The 23156-nt window shown below is 40.8% G+C and overlaps 1 protein-coding gene across 16 annotated transcripts in view; it reads left to right on the top strand.

Moving 5' to 3' along the window:
• Window positions 1-23156, top strand: part of CDKL3 (cyclin dependent kinase like 3) — a 99364-nt gene extending 76208 nt beyond the window's left edge. For 13 of the 16 annotated variants that reach the window (XM_042935294.1, XM_042935327.1, XM_042935284.1 and 10 more), the window contains 2 exons: window positions 17792-17957; window positions 23025-23156. Coding sequence is in view for 3 of the 16 variants with exons in the window: in XM_042935358.1 (XP_042791292.1) it covers window positions 17792-17847 (56 nt within the window). In the remaining 13 variants the exon portion in view is untranslated. Of the gene's footprint in view, window positions 1-15838; window positions 15948-17791; window positions 17958-23024 lie in introns of those variants that run through there. The other 3 variants (XM_042935389.1, XM_042935398.1, XM_042935414.1) reach the window with 3 other exon arrangements.

The following is a 23156-nucleotide window of genomic DNA, read 5'->3' as shown; positions in this document are numbered from 1 at the left end:
GTAAGGGAGTCCTTAAAAAAATTTTTTTTTAAAGGACACAGATTCCAACTGGAAGATGCTTTTAACAGTCAACTCTGAGACAATAGGAGCAACAAAACAAATAACAACAGCAATGGAGTATAACGTATAAATACAAATCACTATCTAGGAGTCCATATACATATAAATAAATACTTGAAAAAAATAAATAAGCGGGGGGAGAAGACACAGCTCTTTCTTATAGTAGAATTACATTTAATAAATGTAAAAGGAATGATGAAAAAAGAAAATCATCACTTGACATCACACTAATAATTATCACAGACAAGAATCATTCATGGATGCTAAAACTAAGATATTTGCATAGTGTCAAAATGTCTCCCACAAGATAACTTATTAATTACAAACAGAAGAGAGTAATTTTACAGAGGAGAAACTTGTTAGAAAACACCTTAGTAAATTGGTCAAAGTGAACATTCACAGTTATGGGACAAATTGACCTAATTTACCACCTGGCAGGATGCATTGAAAATAACAACATTATTTCCTTGATATTCCTACCAAAAATACATGACCTGGAATCTAAACATGAGGAAATGTCAGAAAAACTAAAATCTGGAGCACTATACAAAACAACTGGCCTGAAACATTCAAAAGAGTCAGTCCTTGAAAGTCAGGGAGGGTCTGAAGAACTCCTCCACATTGAAAGAGAAAGAGAGATGTGAAAACCAAATATAACATGTGATCCCTGACTGGAGGGTTTTGCTACAAAAGACATATGGGAGAATTGGAAGAACCTGAATGAGGTCTGTGGATTCAATGATAGTAGTATATTAATGTTAATTTCCTGCTTTTGATTATTGTATTCAGGTTAAGTAAGACAATACCCTTGTTCACAGGAGTTGCGTATAAATTCTAAGTTATTTGAGGCATCATACCAGCAATTTAGTCTCAAGTGGTTCAGGAAAAAACGTTCTTTGTACTTTTTTTGTAACTTTTTTACAAGTTTGAAATTATTTCGAAATGAAACAGTGTTCACATCAGCATTGTTTGTATTAGCTTCAAACTGGAAACCTCACAAATGTTCATCAAAAGTACGATGGATAAATGAACACTAGTGTGTTCATATAATGAAATATTATAAATAGCCACAAAGTGAACAAACTATACCCACATACAACAACTTAGATGTATCCCATAAATATAATATCAAAGAATTAAGCCAAATATAAGAAAGAATACATACTACATTATTCTGTTTTCATAAAGTTCAGAAACAGCTAAAACTGATCTGTGGTGACAGAGGTCATGATGGTGGTTACCTTCTGTAAAGCAGGAGACTGGACTGGGAGAGGCTAGTAATGTTCTCTTTCTTGACCTGCATGGGAGTCACCCATGTTCTGTTCACTTTGTGATAATTCGCTGAAGTGTTATGATTTGTGCATTTGTGTGTATGTGTGTTATGGTTTTTATAAAAGTTAAAGAAGACTTGTGACATTAAGAAGGAAATATGTTACTTTAAATATTTCTATAAGAAGAGAATAGATGAAAAATGAATGAATTAAACACCAACTGAAGAAATTTTTAAAAGAACAGAATAAAACCAAAATAAAAAGGGTGAAGTAATAACTAGAAGAACAGAAATTCATGAAGTGAAAAATGGAGATATAATAGAGAATATAATACAATAGAGAACAAAGCCACAAGTTAATTTTTTGATGAGACTAGTAAAATTGACAAGCCTGTTGTGAAATGGATCAAGAAAAATGGGGAAGAGGCAGCAGGCCAGGTAAGAAATGTGAAGGTGGCCATAAGTACTGACGCAGTTGAGATAAAAGCAAAACAAAACAAAAACTGTAAGAGAACATTGCCAGCAACCTCAGGCAAGTAAATTTCACATTTTAAATGAACTAGAAGAATTTCTACAAAATATTAGTTAAAACTGACTCAAAAATAGAAAACCTGAATGATGCTATAAACAAGAAAAAGAATCAATTGTTGGGGCACCTAAGTGGCTCAGCTGGTTAAGTGTCCAACTTCAGCCCAGGTCATGATCTCATGGTCTGTGAGTTCGAGCTCCACATTGGGCTCTTGTGCAGACAGCTCAGAGCCTGGATCCTGCTTCAGATTCTGTGTCTCCCTCTCTCTCTGACCCTTCCCCCCTCACACTCTATCTCTCTCTCAAAAGTAAATAAACATTTTAAAAATTAAAAAAAAAAAAAAAAAAAAGAATCAATTGTTAAAACACCAGGCCCAGAATGCTTAAAAAATATGTTCTTGTAAGGGCGCCTGGCTGGCTCAGTCAGTAGAGCATGTGACTCTTCATCCCAGGGTCATGAGTTCCAGCCCCACATTGCATGTAGAACTTACTTAAAAATTAAAAAGATAAACAAAAACGAAACAGTATGTTCTTTCTTTTTTTTTTAATTAAAAAAAAAATTTTTTTTTAATTTTTTAATTAAAAAAAATTTTTTTTTAACAGGGGAGGGGCAGAGAGAGAGGGAAACACAGAATCTGAAACAGGCTCCAGGCTCTGAGCTGTCAGCACAGAGCCCGACGCGGGGCTCGAACTCACGGACTGTGAGATCATGACCTGAGCCAAAGTCTGACACTTAACCGACCAAGCCACCCAGGCGCCCCGACAGTATGTTCTTTCAAACATTTAAGAGTGAGATAATTCCCAAGTCTTATAGCCCCTCCAGAAAGTAAAAAAAAAAAAAAAAAAAAAAAAAAAAAAGGGAAACATACCCTAACTCATCATATGAGGCTAGAATGTAATGTCTACCAGAACAGAGATATTTTTCTCTTTTGTTCATGATGTGTCCAAATGCCTAGAATAGTGCCTTGTATACAGTAGGCATTCAAAAAAAATTTTGTTCAGTGAATGGATGTGTGGAATAGTCTTAAAACTTAAGTCAGTCAAGGTCAATAAAACAAAGACAGTAACAGCCCAATCTCACATACAGCTGCAAAATCCTAAACACGATATTAGCAAGCAAAATCCAGAATATAAAAAATGGTACTGTTTAATAACAAAGTTGGGTTTGTCCCAGAACACAAGGCTGGTAGGGAAGTCTAATGCTTTAGTCTACTACCCTAACAGATCAAAGGGAGGAAACACATTTATTTTAGATAAGGCAGGTCACAATAGGGAAATTACATAATTTATATTATTATACCTAAAATATATAGTAAATTCCTTTAAAAATCAATAAGAAAAAGACAACATACCTACAAATGAGCAAAGGATGGAATCAGATATTTCACAAAAGCAGGAAGATGAGTGGGGAATAACATGACAAGAGACTCAGCTTCATTAATAAGCAGGGAAATGGAAATTAAAATCACAGATTCCAGTTCTCACCTCACTCAGTAGGCAAACTAATTGTCAATACCAAGTGTTGGTGAGGATACAGAGCACTGGAATCTCTCACACACTGCTGGTGGGAGTGCACACTGGGGCAACCACTGTGGAAAATCTGGCATTATCTAGGTAAAGTTGTAGATGGACTTACCCTATGCCCAACTGTTCCTTTCCTTGGTGTTTACTGTAGAGAAAGTCTTGCACATAGACTTCAGGAGATAAGTATAAGGATGTGTCCAGCAGTGTTGTTTATTATAGCAAAAACTGGAAACAACCCAAAAGTCCATCAGCAATAGACTGGATAAATAAATAATTTAGTACACACACAGTGAAAATGAATGAACTATAACACATGCATCGACATCAATACATTTCATAGTATCTCACATTAAAATAAGTCAAGGGGCATCTGGGTGGCTCAGTCAGTAAAGCATTCGACTCTTGATTTCGGCTTAGGTCATGATCTCCCAGTCGTGAGATCAAACCCCACGTTGCGCTCCACACTGGGCGTGGAGCCTGCTTAAGATTCTCTGTGTCCCTCTTACTCTGACTCTCTCTCTCTCTCTCTCTCTCTCTCCTCAAAAAAAAAGCAAGTCAGAGTATAATTCCACATGCACAAGTTAAAAACATGTAAAACTATATCTTAAATACACAATATATGATTATATTACAGAGAAAGCCCAAGAAAGATAAACACAAAATTCAGGATAGCAACTCCGTCTGCTGGGAACGTGAATAGAAACTGTACCAGGAACTTTATTGGTCCTAGTACTGTCAGATTTCTTGAGTCATGGTTCAAAGGAGTTCGTTTTATCATTATCATCATTATTATTTAAATATGCTAATTATATTTTTGTCAGTATGATTTTTTTATAATAAAAATATTTTAACAAAAAAAGAAGCAATTTTCCTAAGCTGAGGAATAGGGTGGCGATGGATATTGTTCTTGGAAGTCAATACAAGAAGTGCAGGACTCTTTCAGAACATCCCCACAAATGATTATCCAATTTCTGTTTCATTTTTTAATTTTAATTTTTATGTGTACTTCTATTGTTAAATATTTCAAAAAATACAAAAGTGAATAGAGAATAATATGATAATCACATATGTTTACTGCCTTATGTAAAAATAGTTGAAGCCCCTTGTGTAACCCTTCCCAATTACCTTCCCCTTCCTGCATCCCAATAACCATGGTTTTGAAATTTGTATCTGTCATTCCCATGCTTGTCTTTCTAGGTTTTTGCATGTAACCTTAGGAGTTTGTACTGTATCACTTGTATTGTTTGACATGTTTGGAATTTTATATAAATGACATTTTTCAGGATATATCCTTCTGCAACACATTTTCCCCAGCATTTTTTAAAAGTGTTTATTCATTGGGGCGCCTGGGTGGCGCAGTCGGTTAAGCGTTCGACTTCAGCCAGGTCACGATCTCGCGGTCTGTGATTTCGAGCCCCGCGTCAGGCTCTGGGCTGATGGCTTGGAGCCTGGAGCCTGTTTCCGATTCTGTGTCTCCCTCTCTCTCTGCCCCTCCCCCGTTCGTGCTCTGTCTCTCTCTGTCCCAAAAATAAATAAAAAACGTTGAAAAAAAAATTTTTAAAAAGTGTTTATTCATTTTGACAGAGAGAGAGAGAGAGAGAGAGGACCCCAAGCAGGCTCTGCACTGCCAGCACAAAGCCCAACGCAGACCTCAATCTCGTGAACCAAGAGATCACAACCTGAGGCAAAATCAAAAGTCCGACACTTAATGGAATAAGCACCCAGGCACTCCTCCCCAACATTTTTTTTAATGTTTATTCATGTTGATGTGGCAAGTTTTTTTTTCTTTTTGAGTTTATTTATTTAGGTAATCTCTATGCCCAATGTGGGGCTCAAAACCATGATTCTGAGATCAAGAGTCTCATGCTCTAACAACTGAGCCAGCCAGGCACCCCGGCAGGATTCTTTGCATCCAGTTTTAATTTATGTTTCTAATGCTCCAAAATTTAAAAAACTTTTTGTTGTGGGAAATTTCAAATATATACAAGAGTAGACAGGGTATCACAATGGCCCTCCATGTACTTATCACCCAGATTATCAATTATCAACACATGGTCAGTTTTGTTTCATGTATTTCCCCACTCATTTCTTCCCCTTCTTTATTATTTTGGAGCAAATCCCAGGCATCATTTAACCCTTCCCTACATATTTCAATATGTATCTCTAAAAGCTAAGACCTCTTCCTACAAAGACATAATTCTATGTCTTTATAACAGTTATTAACACTTTCTTAATACCATCAACTATTCAATCAGTGTTCAAATATATTTCTCATATTTTTACATTCTGTTTGAATCAAGCCTTTGTTTTAATTTTTTAAATTGTTGATCAGCTGCTCTGCACAAGGCATTGAGTGAAGTTCTGTTGAACATGTGTTGAGCTGAAGATCTCATTCTGAGTGGAGGGCAACTGGCTCACTCCATTGATGGGGTGAGAATATAAACTTCTTCAGGTGACTTGTGGAAACTGGCAGCCATTTCCACAGATACCTGTTTTCTACATGACTGGTAATTGTTTAACTCTGTGCTAAAGTTGATTTTGGTCCCTTTATACACCTGTGTCAAGACCTCCTGTAACATACTTTTATTCTTAACACCCCATAAGATGGCTATGCAGTTACTCAATATTTACCATATCAAGGAAGATCTAAATATAATACTTCTTTGTTGACTAGTATTTCATGCTAAGCAAATACTGATTTTGTCATCTTACCATTCTGGTTCTTTCTTGAAACTGAAGAAGGGTGTGGGATGAGACGAAAGTGTGAGGTGATGACAGAATGAGGAAATGTACATGAAAGTAGACTATAACCCAGAAGATACTCTATAAAGGTATAGTTTTCATACAACTAGCCACCCTCATTTCTCACATGTTTTACTTCTGTATTCACTATACTTACAGCTTTTCCTTAGTCCACTTGTCCAACATTCAGACTCTCATCCATCAGTTGGACTAATGCAGTCTGTCCTCCTCTGCCAGGTCCATCATGCAGGCTTAAAAGTGGTGCTCTCATTGTTTGCATAGTGGTGCCTATGTGACAACTTGAATATTTTACTCTTTTTTTGTGTGTAAAAATAGAAATTATTTGGAGTAGAAACATGAGGTTACTGATGCTAGTGATTAGAAGCATCACTTTTCTGAATGTGACAACATTAAGACAAAGCCATTCCTGAGGGGTACTAAAAGCATGACCCTTTAGTCCCATCTGGACTCTTAGTCACATGCCAGATGACACGCTCAGTTGTGAAGAAAAGAAAAAAAGGAAAAACTGCAAATATTGGAAAATAAATTGTTCAATACTATGATTAAAATGCAAGATGTAATTAGGGATTTTATAATGATTTTAGCTTTCTGGGAATGAACTGTCCTTACATTGTTTGACCAAACGTCTGACTTTTGCATCTGTTTTCAGAAACACAAAACTGCCCCTAGTTGAATAATGCTTCCTCTCTCACAGTTCCCCACAGACCTAGAATCCTGGAGGTGTAGTGAGGAAACCAGCCTTGCCCCACCCCCACAAGGTTGTACTGCTCAGCCAGCCTGGAGTGGGGGACAGTGGGAGAAAGGGGGGCGTGGTCTGCTCTACCCAGGAGAATAAGCTACTCCTCTTTGCTTAGCTGCCCAGAGCAGTTACTTGAGGAGGAGCCATCTTGATGACACGTGCCCAGCCACGTGGTCAAAATATGCTGTCCAGCTGCATTGTTTCCTGTTGTAGCAGGTGTTGTGGGTGTCATCTTCAGTTGGGCGAGGCAGGAACCCTGGCAGTCTCACCTGAAGTCCTGTTGACATTGGGAACTTGGCCCTGACCTAAAACCTCGTTTAGTACAAGACAGATTAGATTCAGCAATTAGGACTGCTGGTTTTCTGCAGCTGAGATCCAGTTGTAGTCGTTAACCTCACAGTTTTGGTCTCTAGGCTGGCTGACGTGATGCAGCATTGAGGGGTTGTGTGGCCTTATTAACCATCTCTTCTGCCCTTGGATTACACATACACCAAGAATGCATATCATAATTCATCACCAGGGAAAGGAGGCTAGAAATGCTTCTAGCTCTGTGCCATATCTTAGGCCTAATACTTTGTGTATTTATTTTGGCAAAAGTTTTGGGAGCAGAGGAAGTCCTAGCTGGATTCTATCATTTCAATCTAAACATCACTGACAGTACCTTTCCCTGGATAGTTCCTCAAACTCAGCTGTGTTCAATTGCATTTTACTACATTTGTTCTCTAGAAGTAAATTCTGTTTAGTAGTAGGGGAAATGGTCCCTGTGTTAAAATGTAGCTCATACTTTGAGATTCTTCTGTAAGAGGACCTTAGGAAAACAATATCGTCATAATAATGATGAACCACATCTTTATTGAACAAACAATGGTGAGTTGTATTTGGGTTGCCAATGTCTGTTTGCTAACTAGATTCTGAGCACTACTTGCATGGCAAAGAACCAAGTTTTCTTCCTTTTTTTATTCCCTATGGCACTTAGTACATGGCAGGGATTCAACAGCATAGGACAGCAAAGATGTGTATCAGAATAATAAAAATAATACAAGATAGAAAGTTGTGCTGAGAAAGAGGTATGAATGGTCTGTAGGATCAGAGAGGCGAGATGACCTTCCACTGGGGAAACTCTAAAGGCTTCATGGGGTGGTGTCTCTTGACAGATAGAAAGACCTTAATCAACTGAAATAAAAGCTATAATATATTGGATATTTATTATGTACCAGGCACTGCTTAATCTAACCTAATCCTCCCAGCAACTCTACAAGAAAGGTGCTTTAATCATTCCTATTTTAGAGTTGAAGCAACTTGTGCCTCAGGCAGAGTAAGTGATTTTATCAAAGTCAGTCAGCTGGTAGGTGACAGAGCCAGGATCCCAACCAGTCTGACATGAAGGTTATGCTCTGAAACACTGGGCTATCCCACCCCTTACATTCAGATGTGAGTTCAGTGTTTCATTGTTTGATAAAACTTGGCTTATGTTCTAAAAACATTGACTAGCTGATGCGGCCAGAAAATAGAGTATGTGGAGAGTAGGAGAGTGAGGAGTAGGTTGTTCCAGTAAGTCAGAGACCAATCTCAGAACTTGGAATGCTATCCTAAAGACCTGGGGGTTTTTTGGAAGGTGATGGAAGCATTAAATGCCTATTAGTGAAGTGGCAGGACTAGATAAGTGCTTAAGAAGACAGCTCAGTGTGAAGGGGGAGGAGGAGAAGCATACAAACCAGTTAGGCGACTATTGCAGTAGTGGTGCAGGAGTGAAAAGGCATGCACAGCCCCAAGAATATGTGATTTCCTCCTGCGAGTCTAGTTGGGATTGTTTCATTTTAAGAAAATAAAACGTTCAAAGCTCTAGTCTCACAACATGAGAGAGAACATGAATTAGCTTTACAAAATGTGCTCTTTTGGAAACTTTAAAGATAGGATTTGATTTAAAGAATTTTTTTTCCACATAAATCTTTGGGAACTGCAGAAACTAACCTTTGTGTTTATGTATTATTCTTTTAAAAAATTTTTTTTAATGTTTATTTTTAAGAGAGAGACAGAGTGCGAGCGGGACAGCGGTGGGGGAGGTTAGAGAGAGAGGGTGACACAGAATCCAAAGCAGGTTCTAGGCTCTGAGCTGTCAGCATAGAGCCCAATGCAGGGCTCAAACTCATGAACTGCGAAATCATGACCGGAGCGGAAGTTGGACGTTCAACTGACTGAGCCACCCAGGCTCCCTTGTGTTTATGTAACATTCTCAAAGGAACATTTGTCAATCAGTACAAAGGAATATAGGGAGTATGTATATATCCCTCACAACCCCTCCCCCCTTTTTTGTACATGACTCTACTTTCTCTTCAATTCCTTGTGAACGACACTGAGGTTATTACAGGTCTGATAAATTCCTAAAATATTTCCAAAGAAACAGAAACCAGTAGAATCCGGCATTGGAAAACTCTCATAGACTGTTGCTTCTGGATTGGGCACTGGATTTGCAAGCAATTTCCTCACCCACGGTGCTCACTCACATTCCTGAGCTCTGTGTATAGGTCTGAGACAGTGTGTATGACACCATGACATTGGCTAATTACATGGAGCCTCCTCTTATCCAAGAGAATTGCTCATGAGGATGGAGGCTCTCTAATTTTCCTTTCGGGGGATTTCATCCATGATTCCCCACCCTGAAGTGCAGAATAAACAAATAATAAATATTAGGTTGACTATGAGATTCCATCACCCACTCTCTGAAGTTTTATCGGATAAGCTAGAAATAAGTCCCATTTCATTTTACAGTCTGTGGGAATGGCAGTATTTCACACCTCTCCACTGGTCAACATCTTTTTTTTTTCCTCAAAAATTTTTGATGTTTGTTTACTTATTTATTTTTTGAGAGAAAGAAAGACAGAGTGCGAGTGGGGCAGGGGCAGAGAGAGAGGGAAACACGGAATCTGAAACAGGCTCCAGGTTCTGAGCTGTCAGCACAGAGCCCAATGCAGGGCTAGAACTCATGAGCTGGGAGATCAGGAGCTGAGCCGAAGTCGGATGCCTAACTGATCAAAAGTCGTCCCCTCGTCAACACTTTTTATATTCTGACATGACTTATATATTCTATAAGTGACATTATAGTATTATTAGTTCCAAGTATGGGAGTGATTATGTTTAAAATGAGTTTTTATCTTTTAGAGATACATATTGAATATTTATACATGAAATTATATGATGTCTAAGATTTGCCTCAAAATAACACTGGATGGAGAAAGTCAGTGGGGATGCAGATAAAATAATGATAGATATGGGCTGATGATTGTTGAAGCTGGATAATGTATGCATGGGGGATCGTTATATTATTCACTATATAAATTAGTGAACAATTATTAGCTTTGCAAAAGGTTTACTTGCATATGTTTGAAATTATACACAATTTTTAAATGATCACTATTTAGATTTTGGATCGAGTACTACAACGAAAAAGAAATATTGATGAATTGTTTCTAGAAACATGTGCATACATAGTCATTGCTCTTCTCAATGCATAGTGCACCAGTCTGTCCCCAGTCTCCAAGCCTACACTAACTCTGTATAGCTGTGATTATTTTCCTATGCATTTGCCTGTGCCTTTTATCTATATTCTTAGAGCTTTTTCTACTCTGCCTTGTCTCTTCCTTTAGATTAGTAATCTCATCATGGCATGACTTTCCATGTAACCAGCCCTTCATCCATCATAGTATGATTTCTCAAGAATGATAAAGTAAAATGTTAAAGAAAGGAGATCAAATAGTGTAAGCGAATATTTTTCAAAAGGCTTGCAAAGGGATGGTGATTATCTAAATGTTGGCCTATGTGTCATGAACATCTGAGTCCAATTCAGACACAACAGTGATTCTCCCTGAAGCTGGGAGGGAATACATCCTTCTTTTTCTTCTTGTAAATCAGAAGTAATTTGGTCTCAGGGTAGAGAAGGGAGGGAAAAGGGAAGGAAACAGAGATGAGAATGGCAGCTGTGTTCTCCAGTGAGCCAGTGATTATTCCAGAATCCATCCCCAAATGGTGGGGACCATGGACCTGCCCCCCAGAGGCTGTGCTTACAGCATTGGGTCTGGTCTTACTGGTGTGGCTCTAACACAGCTCTAATTCTTCTAGGTAGGTGAAATTGTCGCCAGTAGTCTTCTACAGCCCCTTTTCCTCTTTTAGCCTAGAGTTGTAGAAATTTTTATTGTGGAGAAAGGTTAAAGCATCATTTTAAAGGTTATCCAAAGGCCCTGAATGTGCACAGATTTGTTCCAGGTCATATAATTACCCCACAGGGCCCATGGTAGACACTAGTTCTCAGCACTATTGGCCAAGTCCCCACCTCCTGGAAGTTTGTTTTGAAAATTTTAGTCCAGTAAGGAGTCAAGCAATATGTTAAGTGCCCTGTTTAAGAACTATGATCTCTAGCTTGGGCCTTCAGAAGGAAGTGTACGGCAGGTGGCTTACCTGCGGAGATGTCTGAGTGAAGGGAAGTGGTGATGTCTTCAGCCGTTTCTGGCCTCCACACTGAAACTGGAACTACATTCTTGGTTAGGAAATAAAGAAGGAAGTGAAGCAGATTCATCACTGCTTAAGTAGCCTGGTATGTGGAGCTGGGATTCTCGATTCTCTAGCTGTTGATTGAAGCAACAGGAGGAAACTTTCTCATGCACACGCTAGGCCCCAGCTGAGAAGGGCCGGGAACTGCCAGTTGTCAGAATGGACCCACTCACCGGCGTTCTCTGCGTGCTCCGTTCCAAGGAGCTCCCTGGCAACTGCGGCGGGCTCCTGTCTTCTCCAGCATTGCTCAATTCCTCCAGGAAGTTTTCTTTAGGAGAAACCTTTTATACTAGTTCTGCGTGGATAATTGCCAAATGTAGCTCTGATACAACAGCTAAGATTTGTTTGATTATTTGAGTGTTTCAGCCGCCAAATGGACATTACCATTTAAGATTCCCCTTCCTCTTGAAGGAAAATTGGGGCGCCTGGGTGGCTCGGTCGGTTGGGCATCTGACTTCAGCTCAGGTCATGATCTCACGGTTTGTGGGTTCGAGCCCCGCGTCAGGCCCTGTGCTGACAGCTTGGAACCTGAAGCCTGCTTCGGATTCTCTTTCTCCCTCTCTCTCTGTCCATCCCCCACTCATGCTCTGTTTCTCTGTGTCTCTCAAAAATGAATAAACGTTAACAAAAAAAAAGTGGTTAAGAAAATCAACAGTGAACACATCCGTTCTCCGGGGGCTCAGGAGGGCAGATATAGCAGGTTTTCTGAGCTCTTGGAATCCTAGACAGGCTCTCAGCATTCATTTTTCCTCTAGGAATAGGTTCTTGTTCAGTTGTTAGGAATAAAAAATTCAGCTTGCAAGAACAACTAGTCATTCATCTGAAGTGTTACCTCAGGTATAAGGAACTTTGCTTGGCCTTTCCCTCCTTGAAGGCAGGCATGCCTTGAGTCTAGAATAGCACTGTGGAATGAAATGAAGTTCCCATCTTCCTGCCCATAGCCTAATCCAGCCTTAGTTTTCCTCTTTTGTCAAATACTTCGCCAGGAAGGAGCCAACCCAAATGTCCTTTGCCTTAATTTGGGCCAGTTTCTTCTTGATTAATTGTCTGGTGATACAATAATTTCTTGATCATTATACCCCGCCCTCCATCACTATTAGGTAGGTATTCCTTAAGTTTTTTTAAAAGGTTGTTTATTGGGGCGCCTGGGTGGCTCAGTCGGTTAAGCGTCCGACTTCAGCTCAGGTCACGATCTCACAGTCCGTGAGTTCAAGCCCCGCGTCGGGCTCTGGGCTGATGGCTCGGAGCCTGGAGCCTGCTTCCAGTTCTGTGTCTCCCTCTCTCTCTGCCCCTCCCCCGTTCATGCTCTGTCTCTCTCTGTTTCGAAAATAAATAAACGTTAAAAAATTAAAAAAAAAATAAAAGGTTGTTTATTATTTATCTTTTATTAAGGAATCTTTATGCCCAAAGTGGGGCTCAAACATGACTCCAAGATCAAGAGTCACATGCTTCACCGACTGGCCAGCCAGGCGTCCCTCTTAAAACTTTTCTTATGAGCTTGAGCTTCTCAGAAGAAAGATACTTTTATTTATTTTTTAAAGGCTTTATTTATTTATTTATTTTAATGTTTATTTTTGAGAGAGAGAGAGCATGCATGAGTGTGGGAGAGGCAGAGAGGGCGGGAGACACAGAATCGGAAGCAGGCCCCAGGCTCTGAGCTGTCAGCACAGAGCCCATTGCAGGGCTCGAACTCATGGATTGTGATATCATGACCTGAGCTGAAGTAGGACGTTTCACTGACTGAGCCATCCAGGAGCCCCTGGTCTCCATCATTCTTTTTTTTTTTTTTAATTTTTTTTTTAATCTTTATTTTTGAGAAAGAGAGAGACAGAGTGTGAGTGGGGGAGGAACAGAGACAGGGAGACACAGAATCCGAAGCAGGCTTCAGGCTCCAAGCTGTCAGCACAGAGCCCGACGCGGGGCTCGAACCCACAAACTGTGAGAGTATGACCTGAGCCGAAGTCGGACGCTTAACTGACTGAGCCACTCAGGCACCCCTGTCCATCATTCTTAATGATAAAAGCAGGGGCCTGAGCTGACAGGGCAGGGAGGGATGCTGACTTCGAATTCACATTGTGTAGAAGGCACCCCAGACCTCCTAGGTCATTAAACATCAACAAGCCAATGATGTGATTTACTGACTCCATGATATAGGGATGGGGAGCTAACCAAGAGACACTGTGGGTACAGGTAAGCTCCAGGACCCCGATGAGGTCATGTATTTCTGGTGGGAGGGATGGAAAGGATGAAGTTATGCTGGAACCATTTGAGAAGGATGAGTCAGGTCTCAGTGGGTGGTGGATACCTTGTCCTATGTGAAGCAGCCAGGCCATTTGAGAATCTCTGTATCTTTCCTGACATTTGTCAGCCATCTCTAGGTTTTAACCAGTGCTCCTCTTTTTGTTGTTGTTTTTTAACGTTTATTTATTTATCTTGAGAGAGAGAGAATGTGCACACATGAGCAGGGAAGTGGGAGGGAGAGAGAATGAGAATCCCAACCAGGCTCCATGCTTAGCATGGAGTCTGACTTGGGGCTCAATCCCACAAACTGTGAGATCATGGCCTGAACCGAAATCAAGAGTCGGACGCTTAATTGACTGAGCCACCAAGGTGTCCCATGTGCTCCTCTTCCCAAATATGAAGCTTATGTTACGGTTTTTATGTCACAGGCCCACTTAGTGTTCCATATTTTCCAGACCCTCATGTTTGTTAATGCATACAACTGATTTGTACTTTTGTTCTGCATTGTTTCAAAGCCCACTGTTGCGTATTCACAAGGGCACACATTAACAGTAATCACTATGGTATACAGCGTGGCTCACATCCTTGCGTGATTGACTGTTATCCAGGCTTATTTTTGTTGTTGTTAATTTTTTTTAGTGTTTATTTTTGAGAGACAAAGACACAGCGCGAGAGGGGGAAGGGCAGAGAAAGGGGGAGACACAGAATTGGAAGCAGGCTCCAGGCTTTGAGCTGTCAGCACAGAGCTGGATGCGGAGCTCTAACTCACAAGCCATGAGATCATGACCTGAACCAAAGTTGGATGCTTAACTGACTGAGCCACCCAGGCACCCCTATCCAGGCTTATTATAAATACTGAAGTGTAGTTCTTAATTTGCAAGCATAATCCAGAAATGTAGTAATATGTTGATTTCTGAGGTTGCCTTTCTTCCGGAAATCTGAAAATTCCAATGACTCTTTTCTGAAAAAAATTATGAATTAAGACTTCTGTCTTCTAGAAGTTCTCATCATGATTATCCTCATTGGACAGCTGAAAAAACATTGGCATGAAAGTAACAATTTTCTCTATAACTTAGGTGTTTCATTTACCTCCACAATGTTTATTTATTTTTGAGGGAAAGAGAGTGAGGGGGCAGGTGCAAAGAGAGAAGGGGACAGAGGATCCCAAGCAGACTCTGCACTGACAGCAGCGAGCTCCATGTGGGGTTCAAACTCATGAACCATGAGGTCATGACCTGAGCTAAAGTCAGATGGTCAATCAACGGAGCCACCCAGGTGCCCCCTCCACAGAGGGTTATTTTAAGAGGGTTTAGATAGGAGCACCTGGGTGTCTCCATCAGTTAAGCGTCTGACTTTGGCTCAGGTCACAATCTCGTGGCTTGTGGGTTCGAGCTCTGCATCTGAACCCCGCATCTGAGCTCTGTGTCTGAGCCCTGCATCGGGCTCTGTGCTTACGGCTCAGAGCCTGGACCCTGCTTTGGATTCTGTGTCTCCCTCTCTCTCTGCTCCTCCCCTGCTTGCACTCTGTCTCCCTCTCTCAAAAATAAGCAAACAATAAAAAAATGTTGAAGTGAATTAAAAAAAAATTAAGAGGGTTAAGATATATCTGAATGGTCACTAAGAATTTCTGATGGATTTGAAACCTGACCTGCTTAAAGGATTGAATAATCCTAGTTGAATTCTGACCTATCCAGGTGACCTTGAGAAAGAACTGACAGTTCTTATTTGTGTCAGCCCCGGGACGTTCACCAAGGGGCAAAGGCAAGATGGCTCAGGGCCCGATGTCCACTATTTGTGGCAAAGCCACTCACAGCTGCTGCCTTGCAGACACGAGGCCCGCCCCTTCACCTGTGTCCTGTGACAACAGCATTAAGAGAAAAGATGTTTCTCTCCCATCTCCAAGACAAAGTGAGGGATTGAATTACTCGGGCCCTTTGCCTTGGCCTCAGGCAGGTATATCTGCACTATCACCCGTGTACTGTAGCCATGTCTGACTCCCCATTTCCTGTGCAGGTCGTAAACTAGCCATGGCGCTCCCACATACTGCATCAGCCCAAGTATAAAGTGCCCAGGTACTGTAGCACTGCTTGATCAAATCAAGTAGACACAGATCCTATGATGAGATTTCTGTGGTCAGTTGACACCCTCCCTTTTCCTGTACCAACCAGGAGTGATGTTGCCAACAGCCGAAATCTGGTGGAAGTGAGAACTGGGGAATGTTTGTTGGCAGGGCCACTTCCTACAGTTGTACCCTGAATAAGACTCCCAACTGAGGGGGTGAGTTGGGGCTGAAACTCAGTCTGGGCTCCATCTTGCCCAACCTTACATATAACCACTGGGCAGTTTTCTCCAAGATGAAGAGGCACCTTTTCTAATGCACTTAAAGACACCTTGTGGGCAAGAGGTTGTCTAAAGAAATTGCTACACAGGCCCAAAATGGGTCACCTATGAGGCTGCTCATGGCAGCATTGTTTTGGGTGCTAGAAAGTTATAGGCACTGGGGGTGCCCATTACTGGAGTATTCAGCAGTCAGGGATGATGGACAGGATGTGCACATAGCAATGTGGATAGGTCTTAAAAACAAAGTGTGGAGTGGAAACAATAAGACAGAGTGAGATCTGTAATACAATGCTATTGTGTAAATTAAAAGACATGCAAACCAGTCATCAACACACATCCACAAGAACACATACAAGCCAAAAAAATATAATTAAATGTATTAGAATGGTTCCTTGCAGGAAGGAAGGATAGGAGTGAGGAGTGGGAATAGGAGAAAATGTAGATACACATACCTAAAAGAGTGGACTTGTCTGGACCAATTAAGGTAATGTGCCATGAACTGAAAAGTGCAATTAATTTACCACTCTACACCTGAGGCCTAATAAGTTTTAAAAAATAAGATGCCCTGGGCCTTGCCATTTAATGCATTCCTCACCCCAGCTATTGACCACCAGCATGGCTAGATCATCATGATCACCGCTTTTTAATAATCTCATTGACAGAGACTTATATCTGGACCTGTGTGAGCTTCATTATAACATAGCTGTCCTTATCAAACTCAGGTTTGAGTTTGCTATCTCCTGGTCCTTAAAAATCCTTTGGAAGTTAACTTGCCTTATCTGTATTATTTTATTTTTCTTGTAGTCATAAATAGAAATGAAAGCATTTACTTCCCTAGGGATTTTTTTTTTTTTTTAAAGTAGGCTTCTTGTCCAGCATGGCACCCAACAGGGGTCTTGAACTCACAACCCTGAGATCAAGGCCTGAACTGAGATCAAGTGTCAGATGCTTAACCAACTGAGCCACCCAGGCACCCGATTCCCTAGGAATTTAATCAATCTATAAAAGCTATGTTAATGAAGAATAGTAACTACAAAGAAGAAAAAAAAAACCCTGAATTCTGTTTGGCCTGGTTTCCACTTATTGCATTCAGCCAAGGCTTGCAGCAGATGGGTCAAAATGGGCCTATCGTCATTGTGACACAGTGTATAAGTTTCTTTCAAGATTCATCTGGAACATTCTAAATCAATGTAATCAAAAAGTACCTGATGGGGGCGCCTGGGTGGCTCAGTCAGTTAAGCATCTGACTTCTGCTCAGGACATAATCTCACAGCTTGTGGGTTTGAGCCCCACATCACTCACACTCTGTCTCTCTCTCTCTCTCAAAAAATAAACATTAAAAAACTTTTTTTAAAAAGTACCTGATGCGTAAAACTTGCACCATTTAACAAATATATGAGTAACTCCAGCACCATTTTTGAGATAGTTCTTGGTCCACTCTGTGTAGCTTAAACAAAAACAAACAAACAAACAAAAAAAAGACCTAATATTCTTCAAAGTGGCATAAAGAAAGTTCCCTTTCAGTAGGTATCTGGTAAGTGTTAAGTTAGATTGAATGCCCTTTTGCTATCCATTAAGGGACATCTCTTGCCCCTGTGGTATCTTACATGTATAAGAGAAGGTACCTCTTCTTCCCAGCAACACAGCCCCACAGTCAGGCACAGGTGTAGCAAGTGGATCTCAGCCTAGTAACCTCATTGGTTATTAAGGGTATAATTGACACAGCTGTAGGACGTGGCCCTGCACACAAGTAAGCTCCCTGCCTTTCTCTCTTGCACTAGGTTTCCATGATTTGCAACTTTATTCTGGTTGGTGTTGGAAAGGCAGGCTTGAATGACCATCCTAGTCCCAAGTAGAGCAACAGTATCTGCCATCCCACATGCTCTTCTGGAACTTTGCCTTTGCCTCTGTAAAGCTGGAGTCTGATTCTACTCTCTTTGAGTCTGGGTAAGCTTTGGACTTGCTTGCCACCAACACAACACAACACAGAACAATACGAGTGACAATGTAATTTCTGAGGTTAGGTTATAAGAAGTGATATAGCATCCACCTTGTTGGCTGGAACACTTGAACTTGGAGCCCTAAGCTGCCATGCAAGAAATCTGACTATCCTGAGACTAGCAAGCTGCAAGAAAGCCATACCACATGGTGAGGCTGTATGTAGGGCCTGTGGTCACAAGTCCTAGTTTTTGAGTGCTCCAGACTCAGACACCAGACCTGTGAGTAAACAAACTTTAGATGCTTCTAGCTCCCAGTTTTGAAGTCATCACCACACTCTGAATCTCCTCAGCTCAGACCCCAGATACCTTGGAGCAAAGAGCAGCCATCTTTACTGTGCTGTTTCTGAATTTCTGACCCATGGAATCCACAAGCACCATAAATTGGTTTATTTTATTGTTTTATGTTACACAGCAATAGTAACTAAAATACCTATTATCTTTGATAACACCAAGAAGGAGAATAAAAAAAAGGAGAGGAAACTTATAAAATTTAAAATTAAAAATTTAAATACATTTAAATTTAAATTTAATTTAAATTTAAAATTAAAAAATTATAAACTACAGGATACAGACAAAATATATCAACAAATACAAGTGACAGATTAGAATAAACCATGACAGAAAGACACTTGTGAAAATCAGGGCAATTTGACCTCTGACTGGATACTAGATGATATTTAAAAAATTATTGTTAATTTTAAAGATGTGATAAAGTGGTTATTGAAAAACGAGTCCTTATTTGTTATGGATACATACCGATGTATTTGCTTATGAAAATATTTGATTTGCTTTAAATTGGATTTAAAATGGAAACGAGGGGAGGGGAGGGTACAGATAAAACAAGATTGCCATTTTTTAAAATTTAATTTTATTAAAAAAATTTTTTAACGTTTATGCATTTCTGACAGACAGAGACAGAGCATGAGTGGGGGAGGGGCACAGAGAGAGAGAAAGGGAGACACAGGATCTGAAGCAGGCTTTAGCTGTCTGCACAGAGCCTGACATGGGGCTCGAACTCACAAACCCCGAGATTACGACCTGAGCTAAAGTCGGCCACCCAACCAACTGAACCACCCAAGCACCCCTAAATTTAATTTAATTTTGGAGAGAGGGAAAGGGGGGGGGGAGAGAGAGAGAGAGAGAGAGAGTGAGAATTTTAAGCAGGCTCGACACAGGGCTTGATCCCACAACCCTGGGATCATGCATGACTGGAGCCGAAATTAAGAGTAGGATGCTTAACTGACTGAGCCACCCAGGTGCCCCAAGATTGCCATATTTTAATAATTGTTGAAGCCAGGTGATAGGTACATGGAGGTTTATTATCTCTACCTTTGTGCATATTTGAAACTTCCCATAAGAAAAAGTTTGCCAGGGTGAGACTCAGGAGGAACTTATTTGTCCTCTGTCCTGTTCTCCCAGGCTGTAGTTATGTGCTAACAGGTGCCAATGATTTAAATAGATTGCCCCTCCTATAAGCAAGACCTCTGTGTACTCCTGGAGGCTTCTTGAGACCCGGGACCCTTCACCCATGTGGGATTTCAGGCAGATCTCAGGACTGAGGAAGAAAGCATATTCTCAGGCAAATAAATGTTTTAGGCACTCCTCGAATCAGTTGAACTTTGGGTGGCTGGAACTCCCCCTGAAGACAGTATTCTCTTCTCTGATAATACCCAGTCCAGCCCTAGGTATACAGGGGGACATCCATGAATTCCTGGCGAATTGATTGAAGAAAATTCATTGTTCAGGATGCATTCATTAGCTTACTCTGAAGGTTAAGGAGTGTTCGATTTTAAACTTTGAAATATATCTGTCACCAGAAAGACAGGCAAATAGGCTGCATGTTGCTGCACAGATGATGTACTTTGGAAGGTCCTTCTGTTTGCTTGCAGGTTCCCTCCCTTGAATAAAGAGTATTAACTCATGCTGCAGCCTGCTGCTCTCTGCTTGGCTTTGGCTATGTCACTAAGCCCAAAATAGAAAGTTCTTTTACTGCAGAGCAGGGAAAGAGGTTTAAATTTATCAATTCAAATAACAAAGGGAAGCATTATACTGGCTCTTCTCTGGGGCGGGGAGTGGGGGGGGGGGGTGGGAGGGGGGTGGGTAGGGAAGAGATAATGCCTGCTTCATCAAGAGAAGGAGTGATCTGACACTGGCAGGGGTTGAGACCAAGAGACAAGCTTACACTGTGGTGAGTTGGGCTTGTTTCCCATCCTGGCTCCCCTCATTCCCTCCTTCCAACCATGTCACCTCTTTTAGGACATGGGAAAGCAGCTGAGCCACTGAGGAACCAGTCCCAGAAATGTCACTGAAGTTATCAGACTGGAAACAATTCTCTGAGCCAAACCCCTTCTGTCTTAGCTTTGAGAGGAGTCAGTACCTTGCAACAAAGTTACCCAAAAGGGAGATGTATCAAATGGTCAAAAATTTTTGATGATCCCTAGGGTTAGAAAGAGTTTGTGGAAATTGGCATTCTTGTGTATTGCTGGAGGGAGGTAGACTGAGCCAACCACCTGGAGAGCAACCTGACAACATGGAACTGGGGTATACCAGAGGCTGTGGATCTGGAGGCTCTCTGTTTATAGCTGGTGGGAGTGTAAATTGGGTCTGTAGACAGACTCTTGTACATGTACAACAGGGAACATTTATAGTATAGCATTCATAGCAGCAGTGTGAACAAAAGCTAAACCCTAGAAACAATGCATGTACATGGATGAATTTTAGCAAAGTGAATGGAAAAAACAAATCCCAAAAGATGACATACAGCTTGATGTCCTTTTTATAAAGCTAAGGACAGTTCTGAAAATTTACTCTTTAGGAATATATACACATAGAGCAAAACCACATCAAAAGAAAAGGAAATGAACTTACGATTCAGAATGGTTCCCTTGGGTGGGGAACACAGGAAGATGGTGTGGAAAGCCTTATGCTTCAGTATTGGTTATTGCCGAGGCCCTAGCTTTTGTTTTGGGTTGTGGATTGACAGGGACTGAATATGTTATTAAAATTAATGAATTGGGTGCCTGGGTAGCTGAGTTGGTTAAACACACAACTCTTGGTTTCGGCTCAGGTCATGATATCACAGTTCGAGAGTTCGAGCCCCTCACTGGGCTCCGTGCTGACAGTGTGTAGCCTGCTTGGGATTCTCTCTCTACCTCTTTTTCTGCCCCTTCCCTGTTTGTGCTCAATAAATAAATAAATAAATAAATAAATAAACAAACAAACAAACTTTAAAAATAAATTTTAAAAATTAATGAATTTACCACCAAAATTAACAAGATCAGGCCATCCAGTACCAATTATGGGAGTGTCAGAACAAAGGATTATGGTGAATCCAGTTATTTATGCCAGACATTAAAACAAAACAAAACAAAAACAGAGTATATATCCTTTGGCACAGTCACTCCACGTCTAAGCATTTATCTTAAGGAATAAATAAAGATGCACACAGACATTTGTAAACAGGACACTTACCATGGTACTTATAAAAATAGGAAACAATCTAATTACCAAACTAAGAGATTAGTTACATAAATCTTGATATGCTTGAAAACTAGGTAGTCTTTTAGAATCATTCTTTTCTGGAGTGTGTGGGTGGCTCAGTCAGTTAAGTGACTGACTTCAGCTCAGGTCATGATCTCGGTAGTGAGTTTGAGTCCCACATTGGGCTCTGTGCTGACAGCTGGAAGCCTAGAGCCCACTTCGGATTCTGTGTCTCCCTCTTTCTGCCCCTCCCTGACTTAAGAGAGAGAGTCTCTCTCTCTCTTTCTGAAAAATAAACATTAAGAAAACTTTTTTTAGAAATATTCTTTTCAAGGAGTATTTAACTATATGGGAAAACAGATACATACAGAACAGACACATGCAACATGAACTTTAGTTCACAGTTTTTAATTTCTGATAATATATATCTATGCACACCAAGAAAAGCTGAGAAGGCTATATATCAAAATGATTATAGCCCTCATTTTTGGATCTTATGATTGTTTCTTCCTGAAACTTGCCAGCAGTTCACAAATTTTCTGCAGTGATCATTAATTCTTTTACAGCCAGAAATAGTTTTATTATAAAAATAGTTAATAATAATAGCTAATGTTGATGGAGTACTTGTTATGTACTAGAGCGTTACATGGATTCATTTATTTAAGGCTTAAAATAACCCTATGGGGTTAGGACCCTATGGGGGTCCTATTATGATCCCCATCATATGAATGAAAATACTGATGTTTAGGGGGTTAAATAACTTTGAGGACACAGAAGCCCTAAGAAGTTGTGCCTTGAATCAGGCTTGTAGGAGGTTCTTCAAAGGGTGGGCCTGATTGTAGGCTATTGGTCTCCCTGGTGCAGGATGGCTGTACCAGAGACAATGATCTCCCCGCGAGCAACACTGGGAATTGAACAGGCTGATGTAGAACCTGCAATCCACACCCAGAAAGAGGCCCCCAAGGGGTTTCTGAGCCTGAGCCAACACAAGGCAGCCAACCATCAAATGTGGGTTGGGTGGGGGGCACACATTGGAAAGCCAGGAAACCCAGCCTCTAAGGGTTTCTGAAGAGCCCCTGTGGGAGATCCCAGAGCAGAGATGTTTTTACTCATGGCTCTGACTAGCTCTCATCTCCAGCAGCCACTGTAGGATTGGCCTCTAGAGCTTTCGGTGGAGATGAGGGTGCTCTAGGGATGGGACAGAGCCAGGACTGAGCTGCGGTCTCTTTTCATCACTCATGCTTTAAATATAAGCTCTGATGTGATCAAGGCGCCAGAGATAAAATGCCTTTCTCAAGCTAAGCAGGCAGGATCTGGTATCCAATTTGGACAAGACAGTGGAAAATAGACTCAGGGGGAAAAAATCCCTTGGCCTCAACACCAACACACGGGAGCTGAAGAATTTGACACCTTAACATTGTAGAATAAACAAATGTAGGCATAGTTTCCTATGTTTTCTTAAAAGCATCTAAAATAGATATGATTTAAGAGGGAGTTCTTGTCTGACTTTAACAGCCAGTTCTTCTCTTCTCAGCTGAGGAATTCTGGATATCCTTTAAGATGTAGCTCAAGCATCAGCTTCTGTGGAAGTACTTCCCAAGCTGCCCCAAGTAACGATGCCGTTCCTCTTCTGTACATGTTTAATAAATACGTTTACCTGTAGGAA

Source organism: Panthera leo, chromosome A1 (genome assembly GCF_018350215.1).
Source record: "Panthera leo isolate Ple1 chromosome A1, P.leo_Ple1_pat1.1, whole genome shotgun sequence".
Lineage (NCBI taxonomy): Eukaryota > Metazoa > Chordata > Mammalia > Carnivora > Felidae > Panthera > Panthera leo.
This window is presented reverse-complemented; position numbering and strand designations above follow the sequence as displayed.